At 39.4% G+C, this 14,442-nt stretch overlaps 1 protein-coding gene across 3 annotated transcripts in view; it reads right to left on the bottom strand.

Moving 5' to 3' along the window:
- The window catches only part of vps8 (VPS8 subunit of CORVET complex), a 554,976-nt gene that overhangs the window by 510,829 nt on the left and 29,705 nt on the right, over positions 1-14,442 (bottom strand). For all 3 annotated transcript variants that reach the window (XM_072578743.1, XM_072578745.1, XM_072578746.1), the window contains 5 exons: positions 11,553-11,620; positions 8,534-8,687; positions 6,512-6,571; positions 5,971-6,078; positions 2,219-2,299 (listed from right to left, as the gene is read on the bottom strand). In XM_072578743.1, coding sequence (XP_072434844.1) covers positions 2,219-2,299; positions 5,971-6,078; positions 6,512-6,571; positions 8,534-8,687; positions 11,553-11,620 — 471 coding nt within the window. The remainder of the gene's footprint in view (positions 1-2,218; positions 2,300-5,970; positions 6,079-6,511; positions 6,572-8,533; positions 8,688-11,552; positions 11,621-14,442) is intronic.

The raw sequence follows: 14,442 nt of genomic DNA, 5'->3' as shown, positions 1-14,442 counted from the left end.
GAGCAGTCATATCAGCAATGATTTACTGATTGGCAGAGCAGACTGAAGGGTCAAATGGCCGAATTCTACTCCTAATTCTTATGGTCCTAGCCTTGGTTTTATTAGTAGAGGAGTTCAAGGCCAGTGCCAGGAAGATATGCGGAGGTTTTTATATAAAACATGGGCTAGCATAAGTGAGATCAGAAGTCACGCAACACCAGGTTATAGCCAACAGGTTTATTTGAAACCACAAGCTTTCGGAGCGCTGGAGTGAAGAGAAGCACGCAGGCACGGAATTTATAGGTGGAGGGATCAAAAGAGCATAGAAATGATGGGAGCAGGGGGAGTGGACTTATTCAGACTGTCGACACATCACTTACACCATTTGTGCAATCTTTTGACCTCTCTGCCGATAAATTTTGTGCTTCTCTTCACTTTTTTTGGTGCAACACTCCAAAAGCTTGTGATTTGAAATAAACCTGTTGGACGACAACCAGGCGTTGTCTGACTGCTGACCTTATCCACCCCGGTCCACCTTAACACCTTAACATAACGGAGAGTACTGCTGTTCAATTTTGTCCACCACACTTTACAACATCATAGATACAGAAGAGTTCAGTTAGAATGGTACCAGTCATGGGAGACTTTAACCATGTGGGAAGACTGAAAAAAAAACGGGTTTATTCTTTTCAAAATAGTGAAGGTTAAGAGGAGATTTGATTTGATTGGAGTTAAGTTGATGTGATGCCAGAACTCTCAAACAGTTTTGTTCAAAGTCAGTAAGGAGAAACTTGCCAGCAGCAGTGCCAGAGGATGCTGATTTCAGGATATAGACAAAAGATCTATAAGCAAGATAGCAAAATTATAAGCAAGAAAATCCATTTTTCTTAAAAACAGGTGTCATTGTCTTCTGGAAGGGGCAGTGGAAACAGATTCAGTGACTTTCAAAAGGGAATCGGATAAATACTTGAAGAGAAAAGAACAAAGTTATCAAGAAAGGACAAGTCAGTGGGATTAAGTGGATAGCTCCAGCAAAGAGCCAACACACTGATGACAGGCTAAATTATTTCCTTATGAAATATATTATTCTATTTCCCTTATGTTCTGTGTCAATCTATCTTTCTATGATCTGCGATATTTCTTTGAAGTGCCACCTCCCCTGTTCAGACCCACACTATGCACTTTGCTAAGTAGGATCAGTCAGTCCAATACAACAACATCTCTGCAAATATCCCTTGCAAGTTCTGCCATTGTTTGAGAGATAGATACATGGTTTAAGTGAAGTAACGATCACAGATCCCATCACCCGTTAGGATAGCAAGTGTCAGCAATGCAATACTTAATTCATCTAAGTTACAATATAGTAACAAATAATCTTAATAAAATAGTGAAAAGAAGGTTCCTGAAAGATCTTTGAGGGCAAAGGTCCCTTTTGCAGTTTCCCCACTCCTCCACAAGCAGCTTGTCCAAAAGCTTTATTTTCAGAAAGAAGCTGTGGAAGAGATCTTGTCTAACCTCTACCTACATCGTTACAAGAAGTCAAAGACAAAAATTTGTTTAGCATCAGCCTGCGTTTCTCAGTTAATCTCCCTCAGCGACGCACTCTGTAACTCACAGTTTTGAACTCATGCGTAAATAAGAGGGTTCAAGAAAACAGACAAGTGAGGTACACTAAAATAAAGAACTGAGAATGCTGGAAGATGAAACTAAAACATAAATTGCTGGAGAAACTTTGCAGGTCTGGCAGAACTTATAGAGAGAAAGCAGAGTTAATGTTTCAAGTCTAGTGACCGTTCTCAAGAGGATGAAGGCATGGAAATCCTAGTATATCACTTGGAAAGATCCCAGCACAACTGTTAAAAATCACACAACACAGGCTATAGTCCAACAGGTTTATGCCTGGCGTTGTGTGATCTTTAACTTTATACATCCCAGTCCAACACCCACATGTCCATACCAGCATAACTGGTAAGATTTCTAACCAGTGAAAGATGTGCTACTTTGAAAAACATTTTTCTTTATGTTTGTGAAATATGTGTTTCTCATCAGCAAGCAGCAGTAAGAGACAATGGAATGCACTAAGAATTAATGTAAAAAAAACTTCCTCTCCAGCATTATGAAATTTGTAAGGAATTGCAAACACCATACCGCCAACTCTATTAGCTCGGTTTAAAGACAAGTATACATTCATACATGCAACAGTCAGACATCTACACACAATTACAAAATCAAAACCTACCGTTAAATTGATGAGATCATAGTGGAGATGCAGCTGTTTCTGTTTGCTCACATGTATAGCCCCAGATTCATCTTTCTTCACCTGTAAAAATACAAAGAAGGTTACCGTCTCACTAATTTCTACCACAGATGAGGCCAAACTATTATCATATCCACACATACCAAAATAATACATGAAAATGTACAACACAAACAGACATAAGCACAACCAACTTGTTTGCCTAGATCAACACAGTGACCAAGTTCCAAAGATTCTACAGCACAAATGATGTGTACAAGATGATGAGAGGCATAGACAAGGTGGAAAGCCAGAGACTTTTTCACAGGGGGGAAATGGCAATCATGAGGGAGCATAATTTTAAAGCGAGTGGAGGAAAGTTTAGAGGAGATGTCAGAGGTAGGTTCTTTACACAGAGTGGTGATTGCGTGGAATGCACTGCCAGCAGTAGTAGTAGAGCCAGATACACTAGGGACATTTAAGTGACTCTTGGACTGCACAGTGGCTCAGTGGTCAGCACTGCTGCCTCACAGGACTAGGGACCCGGGTTTGATTCCAGCCTCGGGCGACTGTGTGGAGTTTGCACATTCTCCCAGTGTCTACATGGATTTCCGCTGGGTGCTCCAGTTTCCTCCCACCATCCAGAGGTGTGCAGGTTCAGTGAATTGGCCATGCTAAATCTCCCACAGTGTTCAGAGATGTGTAGGTTAGATGCATTAGTCAGGTGAAATGTAGAGTAAGAGGGTAGGGGAATGGGTCTGGTTGGATTACTCTTTGGAGGGTCTGTGTGGATTTGTTGGGCCGATGGGTCTATTTCCACACTGTAGGGATTCTATGGATAGGCAAATGAATGGTAGTACAATGAAGGGCATGCAGGTTAGTTTGATCTTAGAGTAGAATAAAAGATCGACACAACATCAAGGGCTGAATGGCCTGTACTTTCTATGTTTTATGTTCACAATGGTCTTTTTTTTAAGAATCAAAATTCCAGAACATGGGAACACAGTTTCAGTGGTACATGGTACAGGCTATAATGTCACGACTGTGTTTAGATCCATCTAAAGATACAGCTCCTAAATGGACTGCACATTCAGGTATTGTGCTACTTTTATGGATAAATAAATAAATATCATTTTTAGGAGGTTGGAATTCTAAATAGTTGCTTATAGAATTTTGTTATTCTCTGAAGGGTTTTCTTTAAAAAAAAACACAAGGTCAGAGAACAATGATGTAATTCTGAGAATTGCTCAGAAAGCAAGTAGCTATAAGACCCTTGTGGTATTAGACCCTTGTGGTATTAATGGAAAATTGGTTACACTGTGCTGATTTAAGACAGGTGAATAAATGCTTGTTTTGAGTTCAGAATGACCAGGTTTTGATCTTATTTTCGAAAACCCAGAAACTGAAAACCTTTAGTGCAGTTTCGAGGCAACCTATTTAGGGTCAGAAGCAAGGTTGGTTTCTCTCTTCACTGGAGTGTAGGACATTTCAGCAAAAAACAGTCAACTCAGTCGAAAAGTTTAGTTTGTGCAGTCTCCAAACCAGGAGAATTTGGCTTAGAATCTGCTGATTATTAATAGCTGAGGAAGTTTAAGCTCTCAGTTTTGTAAGTATTCAGTTAAGAAGATTCCACATTACAGAGGAAAGAAATTGAGGAGAACCATTAAGAATAATTTAAAGATTTGATCTAAAAGTCTAATTTCTTTGGATTTGAATCTGCGTGATTGAAGATTTTTCTAAACTGTCTTCTATATCTAGATTGCTTGGTTTTCATGGATTTCTTTTGTGTAATAAACTTTGATTCTGTTATAAAGAAACTCTGCAGGTCTGTGTGTCTGTCACTGACTGACAAGCCCCTGTACTAAAATTTTTTAAAATATGATCTATCAAGCCATACTTCATTTTGGGATCCGAGTTGTCTAGTCGTACCAGCAACCGGGATCATAAGACAATCAAAAATAGGATTGTGCTGCGGTATAAATTTCAACCTCCATAGTCAGGATGTCAACTCATGCATGAACAATCTCTGCCTGAAGACTTTGCTAGCACAGACGTCAGCTTTCATACAATTTGATTCATTCCACAAGATATCAAGAAAGAGCTGGACTCTGGGCCTCCGTTTGCATTCTGACTGCGATGCTGAAGGTTAAATATTTTGAGCAGTGGAGGACATTAGTTCGGCCAATTATCAACATTCAGTCTATTCTCAATTACAAGCAAAGCAATCATCAATAATACTAAAACAACACACTTATTCACAACCAACATGCTGGCCAATGCTCAGTTTAGGATAGGCCTAGGCAAAGTGCCTCCAGATCTCAATGCAGCACTGGAACAAAAATTAATTAAAGAGCTAAATTCCAAAGATGAGGTGAAACAAGTACGACTGCCCTTCTCATCACAGTAGCATATCACAGTGTGGCATCAATTATCCCTAGTCAAACTCAGTGCAATGTCCTACATTCCTTGAATGAATAGAACTAACATCCATTAAAGGATGCGAATATCTTTGAAATTATTGTACAAGTGTCCAGTTTAATCCAAGTCAGACCATAAGACATAGGAGCAAAAGTAGGCCATTCAGCCCATCAATTCTGCCCCAGTCAATGAGATGATGACTGATTTAATAATCCTCAAATTCACTCTCCTGCCTTTTTCCCATAATCCTCGCTTCCCTTACTGATTAAAAATCTGCCCATCTCAGCCTTAGTGACACTATGTGGTCGAGAATTCCAGATTCACAACCATCAGCGAAGAAATTCTTCCTCATCTGTCATAAACGTGCGACAGCTTATTCTGAGATTATGCCTCTGGCCACAGGCTCTTCCATTTCTGCATCTACCCTATCAAGTCCCCTAAGAATCTTGTAAGCTTGAATAAGATCACATTTCATTCTTCTATATTCCAACAAGTACAGGTCCAATCTACAAAATCTCTCTTCACATTCTTTAGTTTACCTTTAGTCCTCCATTACATATATCCTTCTAAATTAAATTTAGTTTACACCACAATATCTACATATGATGAAACATCCCACATATGAAAAAATCTTTAAACTTAGTTCTCTTGGTTTTAATGTGTATCCCCACCCATCAGCAAACCGACTGATGGAAATAATCATTAACTACTTATGGTCTCCAGATCTTTCAGTATTTTGGAAAACTTTCACTTATTCACTGGCCCACTTCATTTTGGTAGATATTGCCACCTATTTTTAAGCCTCCCTGCCCCAACATTACATCATTCTTTGTGCCATTCCAGAGAATCTTTACATCACTCTCATATCCTTTCTGTAACATAATATCCTTAACTGTCTCCTACTCACCACCCTACGCATAGCCAAGCAAAAAACTGAAACAGGATTACATTGATTATGAATTTAATTCTCTGTAAATGCAAAATCCAGCACAACGTTGTTTTTAGTGCCTCTATTAACCTGTTTGCAACAGTAAAATTCCAAAACAAAATAGCAGATCTTAAGGTGAAATAACATTTCTTTGGGACTAAGCCTACATGTTCTCATTGACATAGCTTGGGAGTGAGCGAATTCAAGCAGATCCAGCTGCTAAAAGAACAGAAATTCCAACCTTAGTTAAGATTAAAGTAATTTAAAATGTATTTAGATGCCAATAAGCAGTCCTGGAACCAATGAATAACTAATGCAGAACATTGCTGTCAAATGAGGATCTAAAAATGGGAGAACTTTTCCTCAACTAATTAATTACAAACATAAATTCAAATTTTGGTAAACTTACCAAAAGGAAATGAATAGCATCCCCTCGACAGAAGGCCAGCATTGGTGTAATTGCACTTTGCACTGCAACAAATTGCCAAGAGAGAAGTGGAACACTAGCTGGATTTGTCTGGAAGAAAAGGGGAAAACAAAAACAATCAAAATTTTAATTCAACGTTCTGATAAGGCCAGTATTCAGTCAGGGCAACAGTTCACTCTTCTCCACTTAAGAAATCTGATTAAATAACCATGCTGTTTTGCACTACATCAGTTTATTGCAAAGCATACACTCAATGCCTGTTCCTTTGAAGAGTGAATACAGTCTGGCACAGTGTATCAGCAAAGGGTGTGTATTCACTCCCTCAACTTTATTCTGGGACTGCATCATATAGAGACCAGATACTTTCCACACAGGGAAATGAAGAAGTAACCAAAGAATAATTAAGCTCTGCTGTCGTTTGTGCTGCATTTCCAAGTTTACACAATTATTTTCATTGAGGTAAGGTAAGATACCATTAGGAGAAGCAAGCAAGCAAAACAAAAAGATATCCCAAAACACTTACCCTTCCATATGGAAATGTTAGCCAAACTTTCAATGCAGGTTTCAATCCAATGACCAAAACCTTAAAAGCAAAATAATAATTCCAAGTTTATCGGTCTCTTAAAAAAAATTAATCACCCCAAATCCCTTTTCTAAGAAAAACATAACCAGCACTCTCAAAATAATAAATGTCTCCAAAATAAGAATACAAAAATTCTAATGATCCTTCCCTTCCCAAATGTGTTATTTTCCTACATCTAGATATAATTTGTAATATTAGTGTGTTTCTAATGTAAATAATATTAATAATAAATTTAAACAATGTTTGTTCTTGATTCACCCCAAGTTTGCCCAATAATTAAAAGCAGCTGCATAATTAATGATTAATGTTGGCCTGCTGCTGTTCTTTGTGGGTGTTTTACTGCAAGGTTTGCCAAAATATGTCATCCAGATGAATTGGATTTTACAACTGTTACAGATTTATTCCCACAGAGCCAGTATAAAGTCTCAGCCTTACGACAATCTTTTCTGTGAATCCTTTCGTGGGTGCAAAGGTACACTGATAAACTGCGAACACTAATGGTCTCTTTTGACAATAAATTGTGTTCACTGCTTTAATTTAGGGCATTCACAACAAGAATTTCTCTCCAACAGCCACATGATAATGACAGGTAATTTCTTCAGTGACATTGATTGATGAATAACCATTGTCCAGGACATGTTAGCAAGTGAAAAAAACACAATCATAGGTGATATTTCATCCCAATGATTTGTAGGAAGCCTTCTCCTCAATGGTGAAATTACCTTGACAATTCACTAAATAAAGAAGTAATTTCTTGCCAGACCAACGGGTTTTCCCAAGGGTTGGGAGCACTTCCCAGTAACATAACAACAATTTCAAATGCCAGCAAATGGTGAGTAACCTTCAAACTGCTTGGTGACAAAAAGCAAGAAAGGGAATTTGTAATGCCTTAATATAAACATCACCAATTACCCAGGCAATTAGATGACTGAACTGAATCCACAATCCTGGTGATTTTAAATCAGTTGTTAATGCTCTGCAATGCTGCTGCTGATAACCCAGCAGTATCACTTAATTTGCTGAATATTCAGATGAGTACAGTCTCAAGTCTGCATTTGTATGGTCCTTGCACTGCTTAGTCTTACAAAGCAACTGGAAGATTGAAAAACATGCCTCGTCTTATTCTCATATTACTTTTCAATCTTTTCAAATATAGTAGGAAATTTTTGGCAGTTTTTACATTGGGTGGTTTCTACATAACTCTGGGTAGCCGTTCAATGTATGCAGACCAGATTACAAGACATCAATTCTCAGAATGGAGTATCTTCCCACTTTTGGAAGCCTGTGTCAGCTTTTGGCACTTTAGCTCAACTGGAGCAAGGGGTCTTATAACGTAAAGCAAGGTTTCAAATCCATGTAGTACAAGTGACCAGGAAGAGAGTTATTTGGTCCTCTAGGTTAAGGAAGAACAAATAGAAAAGAAAAGCCCAAGTACCTCTGCAAACAATTTGAAAATAAGCACGAGAAAAAGGAGCTCAAACACTGTATCTGGTTTGTGATCATACTGACAATTGATGAGACACTGGACTACTTGGACAAAGGTGAAGCACCTAACTGTACTTTCCAACTAACTGTCAAAGGTTAAGGACAATGTTGATTACAGGACTTTAGCAGTAGACACTGGGGGAAAAGCAAAGTCAAAGAGCACACAGATTTGAAATTCTATTTCCACAGCAACCATCCTTTCAATTTTAACCTTAAGAAATGATACATAAAAATACAACTCATATATATTTAATCAGCCTGGTGATGAAATTCAATGAGCATGGGGAGAAAGCTCTCTGAGCAGAAAGGCAGATGTTGAAATCAAAGGGACAGTAATCACTGGTCAGCCTTGTGAATATTTGAGTAGTCAACTGCAGATGAAAATGAGTTCAAATGGACTGCCACGTTAGTGCACACCTTTGGAGATGATTGATAAACTAAGAGAGGCGTACAGCACAAGAACGATTTTCTGTATACCTTGGTTAAAGACGCCATTGCCAGTAGTGCATACTGTGTAATCGGATGATCTCTCAGCTCTGCCTTTACAAGTAAAGGCTCAATACAGCAAACTTCACCTTTTGCTCCACTAAACAAACAGCGGGACTCACATGTTCTCACTCCCATTACTCTCCTGTGATAAAAATCATAAAACAAAACTCAAATACAGAAGATCCTGTAGCTGTGTGTATTATATTTGCAGCAAGTATTTTTTAAATATCCCATTAGATTACAATTTAAAATAAAAGCAAAAAATCTCGCTTTTAGAAAATCAGAAATTTTAATTTGGATTTTCAAATCCTTCCACTGTAATCTTACAGCAATCATTGTACAGTTCCAATGTAAATCAAAACTGACTGTCACATAATTTTTTATGCTTAATTTTCAGGAATATTATCTTAAAACATCACCAAACCACACCAACCACGTCAAAATGACTGTAACGGCTCAGAAAAATAACTCACTGCCAATTCCTCATGGGCAATTAGTAATGGGCAACAATCATTAACATTGCCAGCAACAGCTATATCCCATTAAATAACTTGCAAAAATTGTGCATTTATAAAGTACTGCAAATTAAGTAATTATTTTTTCTTCCATTTCACGAACTTTCGGTTATTAGGGACGGGGTGCACATAATCCTTAAAGGGCAATTGCCCAGGTTGAACAGCAGGGGTATGAGGATAGATATATGTCCTGAAGTTATTTATGATTGAAGACCAAGTGTAAATTACTCAGGTTGAATTTGCCTCAAGGAGACAACGTGGACGAGGGGCAGTCTACAGTGGAGTAGATGCAGCATGGCTTACAAAAGGAGCCAAAATTGCAACATTTAAAAGGCATTTGGATGGATATACGAATAGGAAGGGTTTGGAGGGATATGGGCTGTGTGTTGGCAGGTGGGACTAGATGGAGTTGCGATATCTGGTCAGCATGGATGGGTTGGACCAAAAGGTCTATTTCCATGCTGCACATCTCTATGACTCTAAGATAGGCCCAAGACTCAACTTCTTTCCATGCTGGTATTATCCCTCAAGTTTATATTTCCCCTCTTCCATTCACTGCATTTTAAGATTGTGTTGCACACATGCAGCTTTTCATTTGACAAATGGCACTCAACACAGGTTGGGCTGTAAAACAACTCAAAACTCTCCTGTTCTAGTTTTGCATTCCCCAGCTGGTGCAGACTGCAACGAAAGCTTCAAATAATACATTATAGACTTAACTGTGATGTATTTAAACAGAAGAACATTGATCACTGGTAACACAAAATATTTAAATTTAATATAACCAGTCATAAACCAAAGCAAGCTTTCTAATCCATAGTCTTGTGTAATGAAGTAGGATTTGAAAAGGAGCATTTGTTATACATTATGTTCCTAAGCTTTCCCCCATCTTTCTCTTCCTCTGGTGGAAGTAATAAATGATGTTGCAATAGAATATTGCTGACACAGCAGCCCTTTTTTCTGTGCACCAATAAGTTAACTGATGCAGAGGAGAATCAGCTAAGTGATCCTATATTTACCCTACAGCCATGGAACTCATTTTTCAGTAAACCTCTTCCTCCCCAATTAGCCACAGGAAGAAAAATTGCCACCATTACTGGTCTATGGAAGGCTGCATTGATGAACAGGCTGGTATCATCTGGTGCCACCTGGCTGCTAGTTCAAAATCATATCGTCAGAAACTTGCCCTACAGGAAAGCACAATTATGACCAAACAACAGAACAACTAAAAGCAAGTGTGAACGTATTCATTAAAGATACTAATTAATCCAAAACCTTGGTCTCACAAGAATATTCCAAAAAGTGTGGATGAATTTTCTATCATCACGTGAATACTTAAGATTTTTCAAACATTTACATCACTGGCATGTTTAATCTTGTGTATTCTTGCATTTCCTACAATACAATTAATCTGAAAATCATGGGATTCTGGGTAATCCAAGATGTAGGATGGGAAAATGTTCTGGCTGTAAGAGCTGCTCCTTTTTTTTGTGGTATTTTATGTGTTGGAGGTGATTTCCTCGAATTCCAGGAGCAGCAATTACTGTTTCATATGCTGTTACATTTTTTTTCTTCAAAGTTTCAAAACAATGTCAAAACTACAGCACTTTTAAAAAGGAGACAGACAAAAGGAGCACGTGGTGAAGTCAGTGGAGGAGACAGAGAAAGAGGAAGAAACCCACATTGCTAACTGACAGAGCAGTGAACCTGTGCAGTTACTGCCTTTGCTGTTGAATTCATGTATTGTTGGACATTGGAGTGCATCCAGGAAAATTAACAAACAGTGAAATTCACAACTGATCTTGGAGGAACCTGTCTAGGAGAGGTCACAGCACAGAAACAGATAAATGGATATTTTAAGCCTGGCCTTACAATAAGTCTGCAGTAGTGAATAGAGTAGGTTCTTTCTTGATAATATATTTTATTGAGATATGTCTCTTGACAGGGTTGGAGGTCTTGAACTATGGGGAGAGGTTGAATAGGCAAGGGACTGTTTTCCCTGGAGTGTCAGAGGCTGAGGGGCTGACCTTATAGAGGTTTATAAAATCATGAGGGGCATGGATAGAATAAATGGACAAAGTCTTTTCCCTGGTGTGGGGAGTCCAGAACAACAGGACATAGGTTTAGGGTGAGAGAGGAAAGGTATAAAAGAGACACAATGGGCAACTTTATCATGCAGGGGGTGGTACATGAATGGAATGAACTGCCAGAGGAAGTGGTGGAGGCTGGTACAATTGCAACATTTAAAAGGCGTCTGGACGGGTATATAAATAGGAAGGATATGGGCTGGGTGCTGGCAGGTGGGACTAGATTGGGTTGGGATATCTGGCTGGCATGGACGAGTTGGACCAAAGGGTCTGTTTCTATGCTGTACATCTCTATGACTCTAAATGCTAATTAAGTGTAGAATAATGCAGGTGACACAGATGAAGACCCTCTCCAACACAGCTCCTTTTCCCTCTGTACAATATTTGTAGTGAAAGGTGTCTTACTTGAAGGCCAGCTCAAACACGGAGCCTCCACTATCATTGCAAATAGCTGTCGTTGGATCATCAGTAAACTGCAAAAGAAATAATTCACATTTTAATGCAAGTAAGATTAACAGAATTCTTCTGTTCCAATAATTCAGTTACAAAACAGGTTGCAAACAGAAGGTCGGTGAAAGTGAGTACTGCAGATGCTGGAGATTAGATTCAAGAGTGTGGTGCTGGAAAAGCACAGCAGGTCAGGCAGTATCTGAGAAGCAGGAAAATTGACATTTCGGCAAAAGCCCTTCATCAGCAAACATAAGGTATCTGTGCCAAAATTATTTAATCCCTCTAGATTTCTGGAGGATAAAGTGTTCATTAATTGCTGACAATACAGTGATCATCAGGAGTTTTTCTATTCCAACATCATATGAACAATGAGGATATAAGACCATAAGACCATAAGACATAGGAGTGGAAGTAAGGCCATTCGGCCCATCGAGTCCACTCCGCCATTCAATCATGGCTGATGCGCATTTCAGCTCCACTTACCAGCGTTCTCCCCATAGCCCTTAATTCCTCGAGACAACAAGAATCTATCGATCTCGGCCTTGAAGACATTTAGCGTCCCGGCTTCCACTGCACTCCGTGGCAATGAATTCCACAGGCCCACCACTCTCTGGCTGAAGAAATGTCTCCGCATTTCTGTTCTGAAATGACCCCCTCTAATTCTAAGGCTGTGTCCACGGGTCCTAGTCTCCTCGTCTAACGGAAACAATTTCCTAGCATCCACCTTTTCTAAGCCATGTATTATTTTGTACGTCTCTATTAAGTCTCCCCTTAATCTTCTGAACTCCAACGAATACAATCCCAGTATCCTCAGCCATTCCTCATATGCTAGACCTGTCATTCCAGGGATCATCCGTGTGAATCTCCGCTGGACACGTTCCAGTGCCAGTATGTCCTTCCTGAGGTGTGGGGACCAAAACTGGACACAGTACTCCAAATGGGGCCTAACCAGAGCTTTATAAAGTCTTAGTAGTACATCTCTGCTTTTATATTCCAACCCTCTTGAGATAAGAGACAACATTGCATTCGCTTTCTTAATCACGGACTCAACCTGCATGTTTACCTTTAGAGAATCGTCGACTAGCACTCCCAGATCCCTTTGTGCTTTGGCTTTATTAATTTTCTCACCATTTAGAAAGTAGTCCATGCTTTTATTCTTTTTGCCAAAGTGCAAGACCTCGCACTTGCTCACGTTAAATTCCATCAGCCATTTCCTGAACCACTCTCCCAACCTGTCTAGATCCTTCTGTAGCCTCCCCACTTCCTCAGTACTACCTGCCTGTCCACCTAACTTCGTATCATCGGCAAACTTCGCTAGAATGCCCCCGGTTCCCTCATCCAAATCATTAATATATAATGCGAACAGCTGTGGCCCCAGCACCGAACCCTGCGGGACACTGCTCGTCACCGGCTGCCATTCTGAAAAAGAACCTTTTATCCCAACTTTCTGCCTTCTGTTAGACAGCCAATCCTCAATCCATCCCAGCAGCTCACCTCGAACACCATGGGCCCTCACCTTGCTCAGCAGCCTCCCGTGTGGCACCTTATCAAAGGCCTTTTGAAAGTCTAGATAGACCACATCCACTGGGTTTCCCTGGTCTAACCTACTTGTTACCTCTTCAAAAAATTCCAACAGGTTTGTCAGGCATGACCTCCCTTTACTAAATCCATGTTGACTTGTTCTAATCAGACTCTGCTCTTCCAAGAATTTAGAAACCTCATCCTTAATGATGGATTCTAGAATTTTACCAACAACTGAGGTTAAGCTGATTGGCCTATAATTTTCCATCTTTTGCCTTGATCCTTTCTTGAACAAGGGGGTTACAACAGCCATCTTCCAATCATCCGGGACCTTTCCTGACTCCAGTGACTCCTGAAAGATCTCAACCAATGCCTCTGCTATTTCCTCAGCCACCTCTCTCAGAACTCTAGGGTGTATCCCATCGGGGCCAGGAGATTTATCAATTTTAAGACTTTTTAACTTTTCTAGCACTATCTCTTTCGTAATGGCAACCATACTCAACTCAGCCCCGTGACACCCTTTAATTTTTGGGATATTACTCATGTTGGCCTTCTACAGATAGCAACATTGGGATAATTAAAATTATTATTACTTATCTCCTCAAGTAGGAATAAAGTTGGAACTAAAGTAAAGCACTGATTTCACAACAGGCACTGTCCAACTATGAAATCTCTGGAATGAGAAACAGCACGACTACCATTGTTCAAAAAATGAAATTTCAGACAACCCACCCACCTCACCCCATTTATGCTTAGACATGGCGAGTTGGAGAGTCAAGGACTGGGAGGAATAATCGAAATATCAAGAGTCACAGCTTTCAAGAGTGAAATCAGGAAATGTTTTTTTCAGGCAAAGAAAGGTAGAGGTTTGCTGAAGACAGTTCCAACTGGCAATTATGAGGCAAAATTACAGGGTTATATGTTATATTCTGCCAGAACTTGAAAGGCCAAGGTGTGATTTCAACAACGTTTCAAGGTATTATTAAGAGCAGATAGAGTGGACTGCAAACAACTATTTCTCCTCTACCAATCGGTAATGTCTAAAACTTAAAGCCAAAGTTGTCAGGGGTGAAATTAGAAAACAATTCTATACATGATTTTATGGCAAGTTGGAGCTCTCCTCTAGATGTGGCAGTTAAAGTCATAGAGATATACAGCACAGAAACAGACCCTTCAGTCCAACTTGTATATGCCAACCAGATATCCCTCCAAACTCTTCCTATTCATATATCAATCGAGATGCTTTTTAAATGTTGTAATTTTACTAGCATGCACCACCCTCTGCGTGAAAAAAAATCGTCCTTTAGGTCTCTTTTATATCTTT

This window comes from Chiloscyllium punctatum, chromosome 10 (genome assembly GCF_047496795.1).
Source record: "Chiloscyllium punctatum isolate Juve2018m chromosome 10, sChiPun1.3, whole genome shotgun sequence".
NCBI lineage: Eukaryota > Metazoa > Chordata > Chondrichthyes > Orectolobiformes > Hemiscylliidae > Chiloscyllium > Chiloscyllium punctatum.
This window is presented reverse-complemented; position numbering and strand designations above follow the sequence as displayed.